Raw genomic sequence first — 22468 nt, 5'->3', positions numbered from 1 at the left:
CAAAAGAGTGTGCTTTTTCAGGTGGATGATATTAAAGCATGTTTAGACACGAGGGGTATACTGATGATTCTCTGGGGAGAACAGGCCGAGTGCGGTTTAAAGCCTTCATGTACGGCTACAGTGGCCCGGCAATGGTCCCTTTCCCTAAGGCAGTAGCAGGGAGAAGGGAAGAGAAGGTGGACACATTTAAGAGAGAGAAGAGCACAGCATCCAACTGAACACACACAGGTGTTGTCAGAACACATGCAGGTGTTATTGACTCCTGGGCCAAGAAGCAAATGATTTCACAGCATTCAATTAGATGGAGAAAATGCACCAGCTCAGAAAGTCAAAGGTTTGTATTTCCGCATGCATGCGTGGTTCTGCCCTTAGCACTGACCTGAACGGTGAAGTCAGAGCTGAGCCTTCCCTGTGAGGCTGAGGACCTGATCAACAGGGCACCCTCAGGACCCTTTGCTTTTTGTCTTCGAGCTTCTCTGTGCTACAGAGCACAGGGCAAGAGGGGCTCTGGCATTTTGGCTCTGGCCACAAATGCAGAGAAGAGTCTGGTCCTCACCCTTGCAAGTACACCAAGGCCAATGGACAGAAGTGCTTGATTGTGAGGGAGAAGGGCGAGCAGGCTTTTACTCTGTGAGCTGAAGCTTTTTACCTCGAACAGCCAAGCAAGGGGCACAGAGCAGAGTCACAGACTTTTCTTCACAGTCCTTTCTATATCAGGAAGGGTTTCTGAGGGCATTAACACTGCTGGCTGACCTCAGAATTCCTCCACTCTCCATGGAAACCTGTCTTTTAGGCCATGGGATCTCCTAACACTTTCTTTAATTACTTTTCCTTTTTTTCTTTTTTCTTTTAAGAGACAGGGTCTTTTTCTGTGGCCCAGGCTGGAGTGTGGAGGTGCGATCATAGCTCACTACAACCTCAAACTCTAGGCCTCAAGTGATCTTCCCATCTCAACCTCCAGAGTAGCTGGGATTACACAGGCATAAAACACTATGTCTGGTATACTCTTCCCTTTTAAATCCAACTCTCGGCCGGGCACAGTGGCTCATACCTGCAATCCCAGCACTTTGGGAGGCCAAGGCAGGTGGATCACTTGAGGTCAAGAGTTCAAGACCAGCCTGGTCAACATGGCAAAACCCCATCTCTACTAAAAATACAAAAATTAGCTGGGTGTAGTGGCAAGCGCCTGTAGTCCCAGCTATTCAGGAGGTTGAGGCAGAAGAATCACTTGAACCTGAGAGGTGGAGGTTACAGTAAATGGAGATCGTGCCATTGCACTCCAGCGTGGGTGACAGAGCAAGACTCTGTCTCAAAAATAAACATATAAATAAATAAATTTATTAATGAAATCCAACTCTCATCCACCATTCCTAGGAATGAAAGGCAGTGACCAACTGAACACAAACCATTCAGTGTACAGATTTACCTGCTTGGTCAACTGAATTCTTCTCGAAAGAACAGCTGACACGGATGTTAACTTACTGCTGTTTCTTAAAACACAGGCAGCTAAGTTAGACTAGTAAGCCTGGGAAATGAGGTACTTCTCTGCAATATTAAGAAATGGAGGCCGGGCGTGGTGGCTCCTGCCTGTAATCCCAGCACTTTGGGAGGCCGAGGCGGGCGGATCATGAGGTCAGGGGATCGAGACCATCCTGGCTAACACGGTGAAACCCATCTTTACTAAAAATACAAAAAAATTGCCATGCTTGGTGGTGGGCACCTGTAGTCCCAGCTACTCAGGAGGCTGAGGCAGGAGAATGGCGTGAACCCGGGAGGTGAAGCTTGCAGTGAACCAAGATTGTGCCACTGCACTCCAGCCTGGGGGACAGAGCGAGACTCCGTTTAAAAAAAAAAAAAGAAAAAGAAAAGAAAAAGAAATGGACACCGGGTGCAGTGCCTCACTCCTGTAATCCTAGCACTTTGGGAGGCCGAGGTGGGTGGATCACCTGAGGTCAGAAGTTCGAGACCAGCCTGACCAACATGGTGAAACCCTGTCACTACTAAACTATAAAAATTAGCCGGGCATAGTGGCAGGCACCTGTAATCCCAGTTATTCGGGAGGCTGAGGCAGGAGAATTGCTTGAACCTGGAAGTGGAGGTTGCAGTGGGCCGAGATCACACCACTGTGCTCCAGCCTGGGTGACAGAGGGAGACTCCATCTCAAAAAAAAAAAAAAAAAAAAAATAGAGTCGGCATAGGGGAACACAGAACCCATAAAGAAGACATAGATCCACAATGCCTTGCACAATCCCTGTTCTGGAAAGGCATTCTTGAATATTATAAAGGTTAAGAATTAAAGAAAAAAAAAGTGATGAAGCCTCTTTCTGCAGGAAGGAGTTAAAACACCAAGGGTCCCTCATCCAGCTAAGGAACCATATAATACAGGGAGCCCCTGCAGGGTGTTAGGAAGGGTAGTGACAGATTTACCTTTAAGAAAGATACCTGGGGCCGGGCGCGGTGGCTCAAGCCTGTAATCCCAGCACTTTGGGAGGCCGAGACGGGCGGATCACGAGGTCAGGAGATCGAGACCATCCTGGCTAACACGGTGAAACCCCGTCTCTACTAAAAAATACAAAAAACTAGCCGGGCGCCGTGGCGGGCCCCTGTAGTCCCAGCTACTCGGGAGGCTGAGGCAGGAGAATGGCGTAAACCCAGGAGGCGGAGCTTGCAGTGAGCTGAGATCCGGCCACTGCACTCCAGCCTGGGCAAGACAGCGAGACTCCATCTCAAAAAAAAAAAAAAGAAAGAAAGATACCTGGGCCCGGCGCAGTGGCTCATGCCTGTACTCCCAGCACTTTGGGAGGCCGAGGCAAGCGGATCACCTGAGGTCAGGAGTTTAAGACCAGCCTGGCCAACACGGTGCAACCCTGTCTCTACTAAAAATACAAAAATTAGCTAGGTATGGTGGCAGGCGCCTGTAATCCTAGCTACTCCTGAGGCTGAGGCAGGAGAATCACTTGAACCCAAGAGATGGAGGTTGCAGTGAGCCGAGATTGTACCATTGCACTCCAGCCTGGGCAACAGAGGGAGACTCCATTTCAAAGAAAAAAGGAAGGGAGGAAGGGAGGAAGGGAGGAAGGAAGGAAGGAAGGAAGGAAGGAAGGAAGGAAGGAAGGACCTACCTGAGGCCACTGTGGGGAGAAAGGCAAGCCTGGGAGTAGGGAGATGGCTACAGTGGCTCGGCAATTGTCCCTTTCCCTGAGGCAGTAGCAGGGAGAAAGGAGGAGGGGGTGGAGACATTTAACAAAGAGAACTGAACAGATGCAGGTGTTATCAGACAGGGAAGATAGGGTTCAAGAGCTCACAAGTCAACTTACTGGACCAGGACAGTGAGTAGTGTCATTCATGGACAATGGGGACCCACCCTCACACGTGCCTCTCTGCCCCCTTTGACTGCTGAGCCTGTCAGGACAGGAACACTCAAGCCCAGATCGAGTTAAGGGCACTGCCCACTGGCATGGCTTCCTTACTTGGGGAGCCAGGGTCTTCATCCGCTCAGACTGCACCCTAAGTATAACCCTACTGTGATGGTTAATACTGAGTGTCAACTTGATTGGATTGAAGGATACAAAGTATTTCCTGGGTGTGTCTGTGAGGGTGCTGCCAAAAGAGATTAATGTTTGAGTCAGTGGGCTGGGAAAGGCAGACCCACCCTTAATCTGGTGGGCACCATCGAATCAGCTGCCAGCAAATAGAAAGCAGGCAGAAAAAAGTGAAAAGGAGAGACTGCCTTAGCCTCCAGGTCTACATCTTTCTCTTGTGCTGGATGCTTCCTGCTCTCGAACATCAGACTCCAAGTTCTTCAGTTTTGAGGCTCAAACTGGCTCTCCCTGCTCCTCAGCTTGTAGTCAGCCTATTGTGGGACCTGTGACCGTGTAAATTAATAGTAATAAACTCCCCTTTATTTACGTATATATAAAGGGGAGTTGGGTACTATTCTTTATATGTATGTAAAGGGGAGGTGGGTACTATTCTTAGTGTTTATGTCTTCAGTTCTTTTTTTTTTTTTTTTTTTTTGAAACAGAGTCTTGCTCTTGTTGCCCAGGCTGGAGTGCAATGGCACGATCTTGGCTCACTGCAACCTCCACCTCCTGGGTTCAAGCAATTCTGCTGCCTCAGCCTCCCGAGTAGCTGGGATTACAGGTGCCTGCCACCATGCCTGAGTAATTTTTGTAGTTTTAGTAGAGATGAGGTTTCACCATATTGGCCAGGCTGGTCTCGAACTCCTGACCTCGTGATCTGCCCGTCTTGGCCTCCCAAAGTGCTGGGATTATAGGTGTGAGCCACCACACCCGGCCAATTCTTGTTCTTTTACTTATTTATTTTTGGCAGATTACTTTTTACAAGCATTTATATATATATATATATACACACACACACTTATATATGGGAGTTTATTAAATATTAATTACACAATCACAAGATCGTGATTGTGTTAAGTATTAACTTCCACGATCATATAGGATATATATATATATATATATATATATCCTATTAGTTCTGCCCCTCTAGAGATCCCTGACTAATACACATACAAAAGCACATACCGAAAGGGGGAAGCCGCTCTGCCTCGGAGGAGCAGATGTCCCTTTCCTGGGTCCTCCTGCCATAGGTCGCAGAGTAGATGTTGAGGAACTTGGATTCATGGCAGTGCAGTTTCAGCTCCTGGTCTTCACACACGGTTTTGTTTTTTAATTCATCTGAAGCAGAAACAAAAATTGAAGGCACCATCAGCTTCCCCCAGAAGGAATCGGTGAGCTCTGTCCAAGTCCCCCTGCTCATTTCCCCGGGGCTGCACCCTGAGAAGGGGCGGTGGGGATGGCCCTCTGGGCTCATACTGTCTCTGACCCTAGAAAACAACGCCCTCTGCAGGAAGCGGGTGGGAAGGAACCTGTTGACAAGCGCAAAGACCCTGGGAGTTATACTAAGGGGTAAATGGAGGAGGGGTGCCAGAGTTAAGGAGGCAGATGCATGGAGTTAGGTCCCAGGAAGGGCCTGGCTAGAAAGGAAGGTTCTCTCGCTCACCACTTAAGGTCACACATTCCTTCACTGAAGGGAGCCTTTTCTCAAATGTTGGCTTGGGATCCACATAGGTAAAGACAGACCAGAAGTTACTTGAAAGAAGTATTAAGCTTCTTTCTCTGGAGACAGCCCAGTTAAACCTCACCTCCAGCCCCTCAACTGGCATCCCCATGCGTGTACGAATTATTTATTAGTTTAGTTTAGTTTAGTTTTTTAGAGACGGGGTTTCACTCTGTCACCCAGGCTAGAGTGCAGTGGTACAATCATAGCTCACTGCAGCCTTGAACTCTTGGGCTCAAACCTAGGCTCAAAGGATCCTCTCACCACAGCTTCTCAAGTACCTGGGAATATGAGTGCACACCATGCGCGGCTTACATTTATTTGTTTAAAAGACAAAAAAGAGACCAGGCACAGTGGCTCACACCCGTAATCCCAGCATCTTGGGAGAGAGGCTGAGGCAGGAGGATCACTTAAGCCCAGAAGTCAGAGACCAGCCTGGGAGACATAGCAAGGCCTCGTTTCTAATTAAAAAAAAAAAAAAAAGCAAGAAAGATGATATGATACCAAATCAAATCATTTCCTTTACTAGGAAAGGGGTAAAAACAAGGCATGGTGTCAGTTAAGAATCCCTCTTTAGAGAAGTGTGAAAAGTCTGCCCCAAATCTGGTAAATCCAGGAACAACTGACTGTCAAGCTGATGGTGCATTCTAGGTTAGGATGATCTGGACCAGGTTGTACTTTGTTCTCAAAGAATTCAGGAAAAAGTTTGTTTGTTTAATCTGCTTATTATAGTAAAATCTTTCTTTGCAATGTCATACAAAGTTGGCATTATGCGTGCACTGTTGAAGAAAACAGTTTATTTTTTTTTTAAAGAAAGTACTCCAAAACCATTTAATTAGTGAAAATGTTTAATAATGATTTGATTTTTTTAAAGCAGTAAGAGCTAACACTGCAGACACAAAAGACTGCATAGGGTGTGATTCCTTTTATATGAAGGATTCAGAAGAGGCAAACCTTTAGGGGCAGAATGTAGATGAGTGGGCGCCTGAGGCTGAAAGTGAGGTCACAGAGTGACAGAAAATGGACACAGGGAAGCCTTCTGAGATGGTGGGAATGTCCCATGCTGGACTGTGGTCATGGCTGCACAACTCAGTAAATTCACTGAAAATCACTGGATTGTACACTTGAAAAATGTGAATTTTATGCTATGTAAATGATATCTCAATAAAGATATCTTTAAATAATAATAGCTAACACAGCTGGGTGTGGTGGCTCACACCTGCAATCCCAGCACCTTGAGAGGCTGAGGTGGGCTGATCACCTGAGGTCATGAGTTCGAGACCAGCCTGGCCAACATGGCAAAACCCCGTCTCTACTAAAACTACAAATATTAGCCAGGCATGGTGTTGGGTGCCTGTAATCCCAGCTACTCAGAAGGCTGAGGCAGAAGAATCACAATCCCAGGAGGGGAAGTTTGCAGTGAGCTGAGATTGTGCCACTGCACTGTAGCCTAAGCAACAGAGCAAGCCTTCGTCTCAAAAATAATAATAATAATAATAATAATAGCTAATACTTGCTGAAGACTTCCTCCCAACTAGGCCCTGTTCTAACAGCTTTAAATGTATTAATAAATTGATATTCAAAGCAGTCCTTCTGTGAACAACCTCTTCAAATCCTTTGCATAGTGTGTGATGGATTTTTAAAATTTGCAGGAGTGATTCATGTATTCCGGATGCTAACTTTTGTCTCTTAGGTGTTAGAAAATCTCTCCTAGATTGTCACTTATCTTAAACTTTGCAAAAGCAAAGCAAAGCAAAATATAAAGGGGACCACGGTCATTTATTTGCATATGTGGTTCTTATCCTTGCCAACATTCTGTAAAGAAAATCCTTTAAAAAATGCTAGCTCTACTCTATCACCCTTGTTCTGGAGTTTTCTACTTTGAAATGGCAACCACACAGCAGACAGGTGCACTTTTTGGCCAAACAAGCATTGGTGTTAACTGCAAACAGGAGTTAAATGGCAAGAACTGCTAGGGCTGTAATGGGCTGGCCCGGAGTGGGCGGGAAGACTGTCCAGAGGGAACCTCTTCCACCCCCAGCCTCTCACTCTTCTCATGTGCTCATGTTCTCCTTCCACTTTTCTTTCCTGGATTGGAAGTGCAGGCTGATTTCAGGTCCCACAGACACCTCAAGCCAAAGTTTTCCAAATTGTGATTTGAGGTTCATTCTTGAGTCTTGAAATCATTAGTGAGTTGTAACCAGCAATTTTTTAAAATAAAGAATACAGTAGTTTAGAAAACAACAAAGGGCATCACATGAAGAAAATATAAACACTGGTTTGTCATTTAAACATTTATTTTTCAGTGGTGTGTATGTGAGTATGTGTTCCACTGGGCCAAAATGTGAGAATCTTTTCCTACTATGGGCTGCAATCACAATTTGAAAACGCCCACCTTAATCCCTACAGAAAGGCATGAGCTGTACACATTAGGGCACAGCAGCTGGCTGGATCTTCGTATCCTGGCATCAGTGATGCTAAGCTCCAAACTTAAAAAAATGAAAGACAATAATTTTCAAATATAAATGCTACCTTCCTTCTCTCTCTCTCTTTCTTTCTTCTCTCTCTCTCTCTCTTTCTCTTTCTTTCTTTCTCTCTCTCTCTCTCCTCTCTCTCTCTCTCTCTCCTCTCTCTCTCTCTCTCCTCTCCTCTCTCTCTCTCTCTCTCTCCCCCCCACCTCCCCCTCCCTCCCTCCCTCCCTCCTTCTTTCTTTCTTTTTCTGACAGGGTCTCACTCTGTCACCCAGGCTGGAGTGCAGGGGACGCAATCTCAGCTCACCACAACTTCCACCTCCCAGGTTCAAGCCATTCTCCTGCCTCAGCCTCCCGAGGAGCTGGGATTACAGGCATGTGCCACCAGGCCTGGCTAATTTTTGTATTTTTAGTAGAGACAGAGTTTCACCATGTTGGCTAGGCTGGTCTTGAACTCCTGACCTCAAATGATCCACCCACCTAGACCTCCCAAAATGCTGGGATTACAGGCGTGAGCCACCGTGCCTGGACTAAACAGCATCTTTCTGTACCTTGTAAATTTCCATGACTTTCTACCAAAAGCAGAGAAGCAACAGTGAGGCCAAATTTTGGACCACAGGAAGGAAAACTTTACACAATCTCAAGAGGACCACCAGCTCTGCTGCTGGCAAACTTTGTTGCTATCCTTTCATCCATGAGGATGCGAACATTCAAGATGAATGAAAGGCTCGGAGCAGAAGCCAGCCTACAGATGCTCACAAAATCCCCATCCTGCCCTGGTAGTTTAATAAGCAGGAAGAACCTCCAGGAGGAAGAAAAATGAAAATGGTGACTAAGCAAATGTCTCGAAGGCCCTTTACCCACTCACTGGAATCTTAATTCAACAGCTTAAACTTAGAGCCAAGGCAAGTTTTGTTTTCATTCTCTAAAGAAAAGACTGCTAAGTCTGACCCCAACGTCAGAAGGTTTGATTCCTTTTGGTGAGTCATATCCGCACTGGCATTTATATGCAGTTTATGAGTAGATGCTAAATCCCACCAACAACAACATTTTGCCTGACTTCAAAGGCCCAGAGTGAACGATGGCCTTTGATGCAGAAAAGAGGGCTTGGATAGAAACACCAAAAGAGCCAAAGCCCCCTTCCAACCATAAGAACTCAGAAAAATGTTAAGAATGTTTTCCGGTGGCAGAGCTGGCACAGAAAGAGGATGGGAGAAGGCAGGACAAAAACAAGCCTTATCTCTGCAAATTGGAAACTTTTTAAATGGAAATCTTTTTTTTCTTCTTCTTTTTTTTTTAAATCAAAATTTTTAAAAGTTAGAAGAGGTTTTTTTGTTTTGTTTTGTTTTGTTTAAGGCATGTCATGAAATGCATTTATTAGCCACATCTCTTTGATTTATTAAAGCCCATTCATTAAAGGTAGCCTCGATGCCAACAAAACCCTCCCAGAGTAACGCAACACCCACATGCCAGGCCTCCAGCGATTTCGTCCCCAGATTATGGGCAAATCATCTCCTGGAACGGAGGGGCCTGTGCGTGTCATATTACATCCTTGGGGTGACTGCTGTGTTACTTGGTTCCTTGGGAATGTGCTAATTCACTGTCACATAAGAGTGACATTTCTGGATTATAAAAAATTAAGAAACTACTAATATCATTGCTACTTTTCGTAGAAGACTAGAACTTGTTTTAGAGCTGCATTAGAGTTCTCAGTTGGTCTCAGATTAGAGAAGGTGTGGGCAGCCTTCCAGAAGTGGGTTGCCAACTCTCCTGGGAGTTTAGATGGGGAGGATGGCAGGGGCCTGGGAAGTTAAAACCACAACTCTGCTTAAATGACAACAGCGATGAAATTCCCCTTCCTCATTTTATTAAATTGGTGCAAAAGTAACTGTGATTTTTGCCCTTAAAAGCAATAGGCGGCCGGGCGCGGTGGCTCAAGCCTGTAATCCCAGCACTTTGGGAGGCCAAGACGGGCGGATCACGAGGTCAGGAGATCGAGACCATCTTGGCTAACACGGTGAAACCCCGTCTCTACTAAAAAAATACAAAAAACTAGCCGGGCGTGGTGGCGGGCGCCTGTAGTCCCAGCTACTAGGGAGGCTGAGGCAGGAGAATGGCTTAAACCCGGGAGGCGGAGCTTGCAGTGAGCTGAGATCCGGCCACTGCACTCCAGCCTGGGCGACAGAGCGAGACTCCGTCTCAAAAAAAAAAAAAAAAAAAAAAGCAATAGGCAAAAACCGCGATTATTTTTGCACCAACCTACTAATGAGCGGGCTATGTGGGTCATTCTGCTTCTCTTCGATACAACAGTCACAAAACCACATCACTGCCGAGACCAGCTTGGTTGGGAAGACCCTAACCCAGTGGTGCTGGAGGAATTAAAGACACACACACAGAAATATAGAGGTGTGGAGTGGGAAATCAGGGGTCTCACAGCCTCCAGAGCTGAGAGCCTGGAACAGAGATTTACCCACATATTTATTGACAGCAAGCCAGTGACAAGCAGTGTTTCTATAGATTATAGATTAACTAAAAGTATTCCTTATGAGAAATAAAGGGATGGGCCGAAATAGAGGGATGGACTCTGGCTAGTTATCTGCAGCAGGAGCACGTCCTTAAGGCACAGATCGCTCATGCTATTGTTTGTGGTTTAAGAACTCCTTTAAGCGGTTTTCCGCCCTGGGTGGGCCAGGCGTTCCTTACCCTCATTCTGGTAAACCCACAACCTTCCATCATGGGCGTCATGGCCATCACGAACATGTCACAGTGCTGCAGAGATTTTGTTTATGGCCTGTTTGGGGGCCAGTTCATGGCCAGATTTTGGGGGACCTGTTCCCAACACATCACCAGCCACCTTTCAAAGGTGGGCAGAGGAAGGATCTGCCGTGGTGAGAGTATTTTATTACTGACATTGCATACAATTGCCAGTGCATAGTGATGTTGAAATGTAGACAGTCACTTTTATTTGTTGTTATTCTTTCTTTCTTTCTTTAGTAAATAGATCTCACCCTGTCATCTAGATTGGAGTGCAGTGGTGAGATCATAGTTCATTGTAACCTCAGATTCCTGGGCTCAAGCAATCCTTCCACTGCAGCCTCCCAAATAGCTAGGACGGCAGGTGCCTGCCACTGTGCCCTGCTAATTTTTTTTCTTTTTTTCTTTTTTTCTTTCTTTTTTTTTTTAAAGAGAGATAGGAGTCTCACTATGTTACCCAGGCTAGTCTCTGATTACTGGCCTCAAACAATTCTCCTGCCTTGGCTTCCCAAAATGCCGGATGACAGGCATGCCTGTATCATTTAGTCATTTATATCTTTAGCAGAGAGACTTGAATCAGCTTATTGAAATAATAGCTACCAACTGCTGAGCTCAACTCCATGGTCCTGTGCTAAGCGTGTTACATACAACACTGTGTTTTCACAGTCTTATAACAGCCCTGTGCAGAAGAGACAAAATCCCATGTTACAACCGAGTCCTAGAAAGTGTCCCTACACTGCCCAACACACAGCAGATACACAGCAGAAAGGAATATGAACCCAGAACTACCTAAATCCAAGCCTCGCTGAAACCTACGTTTCCTGAAAGGATGCAATTTGGGAGGCGAGGTTTTGAGGAAGGAAGCATAATGCACATTAAGGAAAAGAAGTTTCCAGTGAGGCTTGCTGGTAAAATAGCTTTCCGTAAAGACAAGCAAATAAACCAATCAGTGGCATCTGCCAATTTCCCTGGTGTAAATATTCCCACCGTGGCAGATTCCACAGAACACAGGCAGAGCTGGTAACACATGCATAACTGGCTCGCATGATAAGCACTGGCTCCACACACCACAGGGTACAGCAGTGCAGCCTTTGGACATTCACAGTGTCCTGTCCAGACTAGAACTGGGAAGTGAGGAGAAGAGCCTCAGGAGGTGTGAGAGATGCAGAAAAAGAGGCAGGAAGGTGTGCAGACAATCTCACTTCCGCCTCCTAAACGGCAGCGCTCAGGTTGCCGGCGTCCAGGTTACACAGGGACTCTGCCTCTCATCTGCTCTCTATGGGGCAGCCAGTGGGGCCTTATGACTTCATCTTAGCACCCTCCCTGCTTAAATGCTGCCCTACAGATAGAGCCCCAACTCCTTCCTTGGCTCCGAGGGCTCGGGATCCCTACTCCGGCTCCCCAGCTGGTGCTCTCTCCTGCTGTCTTGCTTCTGTGCTCCTACCCCGTGACTGGCTGCGCCAATGCACCTGCAACCCCCAGCCACAGACTTCTGTATGGAGCACTCTTTCTGTGCCCTGCATCCCTGCAGTTCTCAGCTCCATTATCACTTGCTCCAAAAAGACTCCACTGAACCCCAGTCAAGGTCAATTCCTCCTATGAGGCTGGGCACGGTGGTTCACGCCTGTGATCCTGGCACTTTGGGAGGCCAAGGGGGACAGATCACTTGAGGTCAGGAGTTCAAGACCAGCCTGGCCAACATGGAGAAACCAGGTCTCTACTAAAAATGCAAAAATTAGCCAGGTGTGGTGGTGCATGCCTGTAATCCCAGTTACTCAGGAGGCTGAGGCAGGAGAATTGCTTGAACCTGTGAGGCAGAGGTTGCAGTGAGGCAAGATCAAGCCACTATACTCCAGCCTGGGTGATGGAGTGAGACCCTATCTCAAGAAAAAAAAAAAAAAAATTCTTCTGCGAGCTGCTTGCATAGTACCAAGTGTCTCTCCATGAAGCCCTGACCCTACCTGGAATCTTGCACATATTTGTGTGAAACTCACATTGAATATCAGGCCCCACGGGACTGGACAATCTGGTTACCAAGGATGTGCTCACCTGTGTCTCCCCAGTGCTGAGCACAGGACCTGGCCCCTGCTGGGTTAACATTTGCTCCGTGAATACACATTAAGCACCTACTGCTCTGGGGTGACAATGCTGAACCACACAGAGTTCCTGCTTTCATGATGGTCACAATCTGATGCAGTGTGTGTGCAAATAATACACAGGCCACAAATAAGGTAAATCCAAATGATGATGCTGCTGTGAAGAAAATAACATAGGATGCTGTGATAGTAGGGGTTTTTTTTTTTTTTTTTTTTGGTTGTTGTTGCTGTTTTTTGGACAGAGAAGGTCTCTCTTGAAAGGTGCTGTTTGGGGTGGAGATTACACAAGGAGAAGGAACCAGCTGTGTGAAGATCTTAGGAATGGTTGCTGGGTGAAGGAAGGTTGAGAAATACCCTGGAGGGGGTGTGGACACCACCCACGATAGAACCACCATTCAGGGAATGTCTGCGGGATGTGAGTTCTCTTCATCCTCCACTCCTGTGCACAGCGGGGGTTTCGTAAGTGTTTGCTGAAATGATATGAATAAACCAGAGGAAGCCTCATACCACAGTCGTGGGGCTGGGGCTCTGCACTGACTTATCTGAGGCTCGGGCAATTTTACAAAGGTCATTTGACTTCTCTTAGAGGCTGGCTTTTCTCAACTTATGAAACATTTCAAACATATAGAAAATGTGAAAGAATATCACAATCAACAGCCATATTCCCACCACCTCAGTTTTCCAGCTGTTAACATCCTGAACAAGGGCTTTTTTTTTTTTTTTCCGAGACAGAGTCTCGCTCTGTCACCCAGGCAGGAGTGCAATGGCGTGATCTCGGCTCACTGCAACCTCTGCCTCCCGGGTTCAAGCAATTCTCCCGCCTCAGCCTCCCTAGTAGCTGGGATTACAGGCGTCCGCCATGATGCCCAGCTAATTTTGTATTTTTAGTAGAGACGGGGTTTCTCCATGTTGGTCAGGCTGGTCTCAAGCACCCGACCTCAGGTGATCTGCCTGCCTCGGCCTCCCAAAGTGCTGGGATTACAGGCATGAGCCACCGCCCCCAGCTAAGAGCCACTTTTTAAAGGGCAATCTTTTACACCAGGGAAGGAGGGAAGTGGAGAACAGAAAAAAAAGAAGGCGAAGCTAATGGCAGTCAAGGGTGTCTTTAAGGCCATGACACAGTCATCTGTGAGGTTCAGCGGTGGGAGGGAAGTGAGGAAGAATACTGAGATCTTTGTGTGATTTCCTGAGTCTGTTGACTGAGGCAGGAGGTGATCCCAATGTCTGGTGCTGGAGGGAGGGTAGAGAGGGGTCACAAAGGGAGTTCAGGTGGTTCTGAATGGCTGGGCCTGCTTGTAGGTATTTGCGATTGTCTGTACACGTGAGCGTGTGTGAGCATGTATGATAGTGTGAGTGAGTGTGACAGCTTGTATGCATTGAGTGTGTCTAATGGGGTATAAGGTTGTGCTAGTGTGTGCGTGTGTGTGATGATGTCTATTATGTGTGATGAGTATCTACTATATGCTGTGAGAGCATGAGTGCCTTTGCATGTGCTGTGTTTGAAAAGCACAGGGCAGTTTCGACGTATGTGGGCCCTGGCAGGGAAGGGGTTTGACAGAAGCCTGCATATCTGCTGAAGGGTTTGGGGGGTTTCTCCCCAGATGTGCACCTGAGACTACAGTACAAGTGTGGCCTGACCTCTCCCCACATAAGTCTGGAACCTAGGCCACCAGGATATCGGGGAACTCTGGGCCCCAGGATGGGAGCTAACAGACAACAAAATGCAAAAAGTGAAAACAGTTGTGTTGGGTGGCAGGGAGGAGGCTTAAAAATGCTTAATTCGACCAGGCACAGTGGCTCATGCCTGTAATCCCAGCACTTTGGGAGGCCAAGACGGGTGGATCACCTGAGGTCAGGAGTTCAAGACCAGCCTGACCAACATGGCGAAACCCTCTCTCTATTAAAAATACAAAATTAGCCAGGCATGGTGGCACATGCCTGTAGTCCCGGCTATTCAGGAAGCTGAGGCAGCAGAATTGCTTGAACCCGGGAGGCAAAGGTTGTGGTGAGCCGAGATTGCCCATTGCACTCCAGCCTGGGCAACAAGAGTGAAACTCTGTCTCAAAAAAAAAAAAAAAGCTTAACTTTCATTTTTTGGTTAAACACACTGCTATCGTTTCTTTGCAACAAGGTGTGCCGGAACCTCTAATGCCACAGTGACCTATGATTTATCTCAGGCAGGCTCTTGGCGCCTGGAAGTGTGACCTACCCACGGAAGATGGATTATTTTTGGCCATCACAAAGCTGATGCATGTTAGAAATGGCAAAAGTCAATGGAGAAAAGAACAAGAACCAGATAAAAGAGATTGCTCCAGCCATGCCCCTTCTCATTCTCCTGGGGAACAAGGAGCCCCTGCCGTGGGTGAGGGCGGGAGGAGCCGGATCAAAGCTCTGAAGCAGTGGGTGCAGGTGGCAAGTGGGCCACTGAGCCTCAAGGAAAAGCAGGGAGCCCCTCAATCTCAGCACAAGGCACCTCTGAAAAGCAGGAGCAGCTCCTCACTTTGAGGAACAGCTATTGCAGTCTCTCACCAGCCCTGGGAGTTGTAGCGTCAGCACAACTGAGTTTTACAGATTGGATTTTTAAAATTCAGGCATTTGTAAGAAAATGAAGGCATGTGCAGACTCACGCACACAAAATCCCTCTCTTTCTCTCTCTCTAAAAAACTGGGTAGGATGGAGCCCAATGTTTCTATTAATGAGTTTCAAAGTTGGACAAATGCCAACAGGAAGAGAATTTTGACCAGGAGTGTGAAAGAAGCAAGAACCACACCCCAAACACACTGTCCCCCTCCGAAGTTACTTACTAGGTTGGCATTTAAAGGAGACCAGGAGGTATTTACTGCTTCCTGGACAAAGGTCAGGTCCAAAAACACGGCTATTGACCAGGAGGTGGCAGGCCCGCTGGTTCTGGCATTCGTCCAGCACCTTCTAGAAGGAGAGGGTAGAAAAGGGACAGGCTTGAAAACTGCTCACAGGGACTGCCAGACCCGAACCTGGGCTGCTCTGGGCTCTGCAAAGGGAAGGACGCCTCCCCACCTGGCCAAGCTGTGTCTAAGGCCAAAGAGCATACATGTGGGTGAGTGGACTGGCTCCTGTCTCCCTGCTCTTTCTCCTGAAAAGAAGCCTGATCCAATAGTGCCAGGTTCCTGGGACAACTAACCTCTGATCCACCACCACTGGTGCGGCTGCTGATACTTTCAGCAAAGGCACTGACTACCAAGGCTCTAGGAAGTGTAAGCGAGGTCAGAGTACTTTCCGGTATTGGGGTGCAGGGGACTTCAAGGTCCCCTTCGAGTGGGGTCCCCTAGCTTTAAGCTGAAAGAGCTGTGACCATCAGCAATCACAGTCCTGGCCCTTCACCCTTAAACAGCCCTACACAGGCCACAGGAGAGCTGTGCATTGGGGAGCCCTTGACCCAAACCCTTTCCAGCTTACGAACTGTCCCCAGATCAAAAGATAAAAATTACAAAGCTGATTCCCACCCTCATCAAACTCAAGAGGATGGGACCCACTTCTCCCTCGGGGAGCAGTTTTCTTAGTGGAATACTCAGACTTTCTGTTGAGCATTGGGAGTAAAGGCTTTCCTTCAAATCTCAATCTCTGTCTCTCTCCTGATTTTTTCCAGGCAGCTCCTTCGTTTTTAAGACATCTGCTCTGTGGAAGCTCACAGAATGCCCTCCTCCAGGTCCTGATAAGGCTCAGCATTTTGCTGCTGTTCTCTAGGTCCTCATTCCCAAATGGAACAAGTCCTGCCTGTGATAAACACAGAGGTCCTGAACTTGGGTCTGGTTAAAACAGAAACAAAAAGGACACAAAGTACAGTTAAAAAAAAAAAAAAAACCCAAGAATCTGCCTATTACTTTAGGTCTGAATTTAGTGCAAACACATGAGCCTCTCTGAGTCACCATGTTCTCATAGTAGCTCATGGAGTATCTCGGCAAAGAATGCTGGCCCTGCCAGCTATACCCCGTTCTCTCAGGGGCCCAGCAGATGTGTCTCAATCAGAAAAAAACACCTGAGAAACCCCTCAGACCCCAGAGGGTGCAGCTTTCAGATGACTGCATGTGGCATGGCCAAACGTCATGGTGAAACGACTCAGCCCACAGACGTCACTGGAGGGCTCCGCGGTTACAACCGCAGAGCAGACCCCAGGGCAGGGCTGTTTCCAAACTATGTCATGAGCTGGAAAATGCAGAAAGGGGGACTTCCTGTTGACAGTCAAGGGATGGATCAGCTGTGGTCTCCCGTGTGGACATCTCCCCACGTTAAGCAACCTCCCTCTGAGGAAGCACCTTGCCTGGGCTCTGAGTGCAGCTTAAAAGATACAAAAGGCTGGGCACAGTGGCTCATGCCTGTAATCCCAGCATTTTGGGAGGCTGAGGCGGGCAGATCACCTGAGGTCAGGAGTTCAAGACCAACCTGACTAACATAGTGAAACCCTGTCTCTACAAAAAAATACAAAAATTAGCCGGGCGTGGTGGTGGGCGCCTGTGATCCTAGCTACTCAGGAGGCTGAGGCAGGAGAATTGCTTGAACCTGGGAGGTGGAAGTTGCAGTGAGCCAAGATTGCCCCATTGCACTCCAGCCTGGGCAATAAGAGTGAAACTCTGTCTCAAACAAACAAAAAAGACACAAAAGTAAAGGACTTCTTGACCTCTGGTTGAAAGAGTAGTGCATGGGGATGTTTCTGGCAAACAAACCCTCCCAACAACATCAGAACTGTGTTCACAGATGCTAACCTGTTGGCCTGGTTATAGAACATCCTCCTCCCTCAGGGGTATCTGGCAGAGGCAGGTACCCGTGGAATGGTGGGGGTGGTGCCCATGCTCTAGTGTGTGCCAGGAGTTCATACTTTTACAAAGTAGCCACTTTAGAAAAAATGTTGGTACTGGCCAATTTCATGCACCCAGGAGGGCAGCAGGTAGCCTGGGATCCAAAGATGGATGGCCAGGGTAGGTGACTGAGAAATGGGGGTGGGTCAAGAGGGGTGTAGCTCCTGGGGTGGTGCCCAACGGAGAGAATTAGGGGTAGGGTGGGTGCTATGGCTGGAATGTTTATCCCTCCCAAAACTCACATCGAAATGTAATTGCCAGTGTAACAGTATTAACAGGTGGAGTCTTTAAGGGGTGATTAGACAATCAGGCCTCCATCCTCATGAATGGATTAGTACTGGGTTTTTTTTTGTTTTGTTTTGTTCTCAGGAGTAGGTTGTTAGAGTGGCACTAGGCACTAGGCTTGTTATAAAAGGCAAGTTTGGCCCCCTCTCCTCTTGCCCCTTCCATTCTTCTGCCACGTTGAGTACCAGCGTTCCCCAACTCCCTAGAGGATGTAGTGTTCAAGGAGCCATCCTGGAAGTAGGGACACCAAACCTGTGGCGCCTTGCTCTTGGACTTCCTGACCGTCAGAACAGTGAGAAATCAATGTCAGTTCCTTACGAATTACCCAGGCTCAGGTATGCTGTTATAGCAGCACAAAAAGGACTAAGAGAGTGGAGCACACAGGGAAAGCAACTTCTTGTCTCCTGAAGAAACATTGTTTCTCCTCAAGGTATAGAAACCATGTCACGGGCAGTCATTCAAACACATTCATTTTGGCTACTCAACTGGTGTATTTCACCAATCACCTGAATACCCAGATACTACTATGCTTGCAGTGGAAGCAAGGGATGGTGTGAGAAACAGAAAACTTCTTACATCATCACATTAGTTTTGTGTCTCCTATTTGGGCCTTAGGGAGAACTACACAGCATTAAAGCTACCCCTATTTCTCCTTGGTTCTCCTAGCAAATTTATCTTTATCCATATTTCCTACGGTCAACAAAATCAAACAGACTTCCAACTTGCCAGCTGCTTTAAACCCCCTGCTTTAAATGTATTCATATGGAACTTGGGAGGCATTAAAAAAAAATCCAAGGCCGAGTGACTCAGTAATCCTGGTCAACTAGTTGTATATGTTAGGGGCCAGGGATGGTGAAGTAGAAGCTGCTCAGAGGATTGAAAGCCATGCACAGTCTAAAACCATCACTGAAATATTAGTTTGACCTTCTCCTATACCAAATATTTCCCTAAATATGCCAACCACAAAAAGAATGACTTAAGCCACACCTCTCCCAATTCCTGGTGCTATCTGGTAGAAGGAAGGAGTCAGTAAAGGCTGCCTAAAATAGCTCCAAGCAAGAATGACATGATTATCTACAACTGGAGAAGCAAACCATTAAAAAGCACAAGGCGGTTACTGACATTTCCTTCATTGAGTACATTTTCTTTTTTGTTTTCTTTTTTTTTTTTGAGATGGAGTCTCACTCTATTGCCCAGGCTAGAGTGCAGTGGCACGATCTCAGCTCACTGCAACCTCCGCCTCCTGGGTTCAAGCAATTCTTCTGCCTCAGCCTCCCAAGTAGCTAGGACTACAGGTGCGTGCCATCATGCTTGGCTAATTTTTGTATTATTAGTAGAGATGGGGTTTTGCCATATCGGCCAGGCTGGTCTTGAACTCCTGGTGATCCGCCCACCTCGCCTCCCGAAGTGCTGGGATTACAGGCATGAGCCACCGCGCCTGGCCCTTTGAGTACATTTTCTAAGAAGTTGGTCATGATTTCAGATGTCTGCCTCAAAGAGATACTTGTGGCGTCCATTAAAGAACCCACCTTCCCTTTCTACAGGAGTATTTATGGGAGATGTAGGCCTGGAGGTTGGAATCCATCCTGGTTGTACTTTGCTATACTGAAGTAAGGAGTAAACCTACAAATAAATTCATATTGAAGTGCACAAAGGGGGCTCTACAATAGGTAGGAATTCTATTTAGTTTTGTTGGGTAACAAATCCTTTGAGAAGCAAATAATGGCTCACCTACAAAACTGGTGATCTGTATAAAGTGGGATTTTTCATGGATCAGTTGTGCTTGGATTGAACTATATAATCACAAATATATTTACACCCAGAGAGAGAGAGAAAGAGCGTGTGTTGAAACTGTATCATCTTAACATGTCTACAAAAGGCAATACCTGGAAGGTGGTGGGTGCCATACAGGTTAAGCTGTCTTCCCTCTGGGAGGCGGGCTTCTGGGAACTACACATTTGGTAATCTTGCCCATAAAATGCCGATTGGACACTTATCGTAGAATGCCGAGGGCACTGTAGATTCAAATAGTCCCCATCACAGGCATAGGTGGTGTGGTTTTGCAGGAGTTTGGTTAGGTAACCTGGAAAATATTCAGTCGGGTTACAAGAGGCCCAGGAACCCACCACTCCTCCATGGGTTTGGGGACAGGAGGAGTTTGGTTCCCCTGGGGAAGGGCTGTTCAGTCAACAACATGTGGGGTGGGGCCTCCCTAGCAGCTCTGGTGCAAAAGTCACCAAACCAGGCCCAGAGGTGGGGCACAGGAGCAAATGTCAGCTTTCATGTTGATACAGAAGCGGGGCAGGGGAGTGCTGGGTAGAGAAGGATGGGGTCCCTGGTGAGGGCTCCACCCTTGGGTTTGTGCCCATGGACCTTAGTGAGAACAGGCACTCCTGTTTCCATGTCCAAATGTTGCATTTTCCAAGACTACTCTGGCCTGCCATGACCCCCATCCTGTGCCCATAAAAAACCCAAGACCCTAGTGGGCACAGACACAAGTGGCTGGACGTCAAGAGGAGCAGAAGAGCACACCGACAGATACCAGCAGATGCCAGCAGGCTTTTGACAGCGGGGCAACATGGAATTCAGTCAGGGGCAGTCGGAGGAGAGTCTAGCTGCTGGGCGGCCCAACTCTAGGCAAAGACCACCTTCCCACTCCATCCCCCTTCTGGCTCCCCATCCATCTGAGAGCCACCTCCTCCACTCAGTAAAACCTTGCATTCATTCTCTAAGTCCACGTGCCATCTGATTTTTCGAGTACACTAGGGCAAGAACCCGGGATACAGAAAGCCCTCTGTCTTTGTAATATGGCAGAGGGTCTAATTGAGCTGATTAACACAAGCTGCCTGCAGATGGCAAAACTGAAGGAGACCGCTGTAACACATGCCCACTGGGTCTTCGGGAGCTGTAAACACTCAATGCTACATGCTGCTGTGGGGTCAGAGCCCAAGAACGCTCCCCACCACCTGGCTGTCTGCATGCTCCGTCTAGGGGTTTGAGCAGCAGGGTACTCAAGAAGCAAGCCATGTCCCTGTCACATGCCCTGCAAGGGGGATAAGGGAACTCCTTCTGTTTCAACGTCTGGGTCAGAAACCTTGGTCTGGGATGGCCCACTGAATGGTTTGGAGGGCTCTTTCCCCTTCAGGAAGCACTAAAGTATTGACCAGGAGCCAAAGAGTCCTGAAGCACCTTTATAAACTAGGAAAAAAATCGGGGTGAGTGTCCCCTGGACGTGTGGACGCCCGTCCTGAGGAAGGCTTTCATTTGCTTATCTCCCACTAGTGAGGCCATGCCTTATTGGGATAAGAGGATGCAGTTTCATTTCAAGAAATCACTCTTAGCTCTGTCTTGGTGCTGGAGAGGAATGATAGGCAGGGTGCCCTGTGCAGAGAAGGGGCCTGCTCCAAGGGTGTGGTGAGGGGAGGTGATGGTGGGGCTCTGCTGTGGGTTGAATAGTGTCCCCTCAAATTGACATTCATCAGGAACCTCAGAATGTGACATTTGAAAATACGGGGGTTGCAGATGTAATGAATTAAGTTGGCGATATACTGGAGTAAGGTGGGCCCTTAACACCATGACTGGTGTCCTTATAAGAAGAAAAGAAGAGACACAGAGGGAAGACAGCCACGTGCAGCTGGAATGATGCATCTGAAGCCAAGGAATGCTGAGTGCTGCCGGCCACCACCCAAAGCTGGAAAAGGCCAGGAAGGAGCTTTCCCTAGAACCTTCAAAGGCAGCACAGCCCTGCCAACACCTGGATTCAGACTCTGGCCTCCAGAACTGTGAGAAGACGAATTTCTGTTGTTTTCAGCCACCCAAGCTTAGGAAATGGGTTGCAGCAGACACTGGAAATAAGACAGGCAGCCAGTCAGCCTCCTTGGAATTCCCGAGCAGCTTGCAGGAGCCACACTGGGCCCTGGGCTCTGAGAAGCTCTAAGGCCCAGCAGGCGCAGGGGCCTAAACTATTTCTCGGCAAGGAGGAAGGAAGGTTCATCCAGAATGTAGATCCCCTTCCTCCTTCTCACACCTCACGAGGTCACGGCGAGGCGGCTGGGAGGAGAGCCAGGGACTTTTCACTGAGGTGTGTGGGAGACAGCTTGGCAGCCCTTGGCCTCTGAAGGGAGGAGGTGGCGTGAAGGAGGGCAGCTTCGGAACTTCCCAATTCCTGCTCGATGACCTGTGTGTAAAGTATTCCTGTTTAGGTTTCAAAATCCTCTCAGAAACATAATTCTCGGAAAATCCAGGCGCCCAATCCAGCTCCCTGGGCTTCCCTGAAATCTGAAGTCAAAGGGGCTGAGCCAGCCTGCCCGGGGGTCCTCAGGCCCACCAGTCCAGAGTGCTCGCTAGAGGAAGGCTACAGACACTTTCTGGCACGCTCATCCAGACGTTAGCTGTCTTGCTGAAACTCCTTTTTTCACCCTTAAAAACCACTGGAAGAGTGGCCAAGAACCCAGCCATCCTGAGTAAGTTCACTTAGAGAAGCAAAATCTAACATGAGTGGCAAAACGGACACTGGCACCAGGAGTGTGGGTCAGAGTCCTGCCCCTTGGAACCACATCATCACTTGCACAGTGTACCCCCAGGCACCAAGAGACCAGGCTGAGACCCCTCAGTGGCCCTGGGCCTCTGGTCAGTGTCTTCCTGCCTGGCACACAGGCAGGCCCTCATAAAACAATGAGTACTGAAAGTTCCAGCCTTCTTGGTGGGTTCTCAACACCCCGTCATGAGCCACACCCTGCCCCAGGGAACTCAGGGTCACCCTGATGCTACCCCTAGGCCAGTGCCCCTTCTGAAGTGCCCCAGGCTGGCACCCCCATACTTAGATCTCTTCAGCCTCCTCATGAAAACCTTCTTGTCCACCACCCCAGCATTCCCTGGACTGTGCTAAATAAGCAGCTGACCACATGTCAAATCAATTTTCAGAGTGCGCCTTTGGTTTAATATTCAC

General features: G+C 47.9%; 1 protein-coding gene and 1 pseudogene across 9 annotated transcripts in view; both read right to left on the bottom strand.

The window, feature by feature from the left end:
* EVA1C (eva-1 homolog C) overlaps positions 1-22468 on the bottom strand; it is a 108376-nt gene that overhangs the window by 43746 nt on the left and 42162 nt on the right. For 6 of the 9 annotated variants that reach the window (XM_033232311.1, XM_033232310.1, XM_033232313.1 and 3 more), the window contains exons 2-4: positions 19407-19603; positions 15208-15331; positions 4548-4700 (exon numbers count right to left, since the gene is read on the bottom strand). In XM_033232311.1, the coding sequence (XP_033088202.1) occupies positions 4548-4700; positions 15208-15331; positions 19407-19603 (474 nt within the window). Of the gene's footprint in view, positions 1-4547; positions 4701-15207; positions 15332-19406; positions 19604-21547; positions 21698-22468 lie in introns of all 9 variants that reach the window. The other 3 variants (XM_033232314.1, XM_033232308.1, XM_033232315.1) reach the window with 3 other exon arrangements.
* On the bottom strand, positions 16329-17317 carry LOC117095697 (annotated as a pseudogene).

This window comes from Trachypithecus francoisi, unplaced genomic scaffold (genome assembly GCF_009764315.1).
Source record: "Trachypithecus francoisi isolate TF-2019V2 unplaced genomic scaffold, Tfra_2.0 Lachesis_group14, whole genome shotgun sequence".
In the NCBI taxonomy this organism is placed as follows: Eukaryota; Metazoa; Chordata; class Mammalia; order Primates; family Cercopithecidae; genus Trachypithecus; species Trachypithecus francoisi.
The sequence above is the reverse complement of the archived record's forward strand: the minus strand, read 5'-3'. Positions and strand labels throughout refer to the sequence as shown.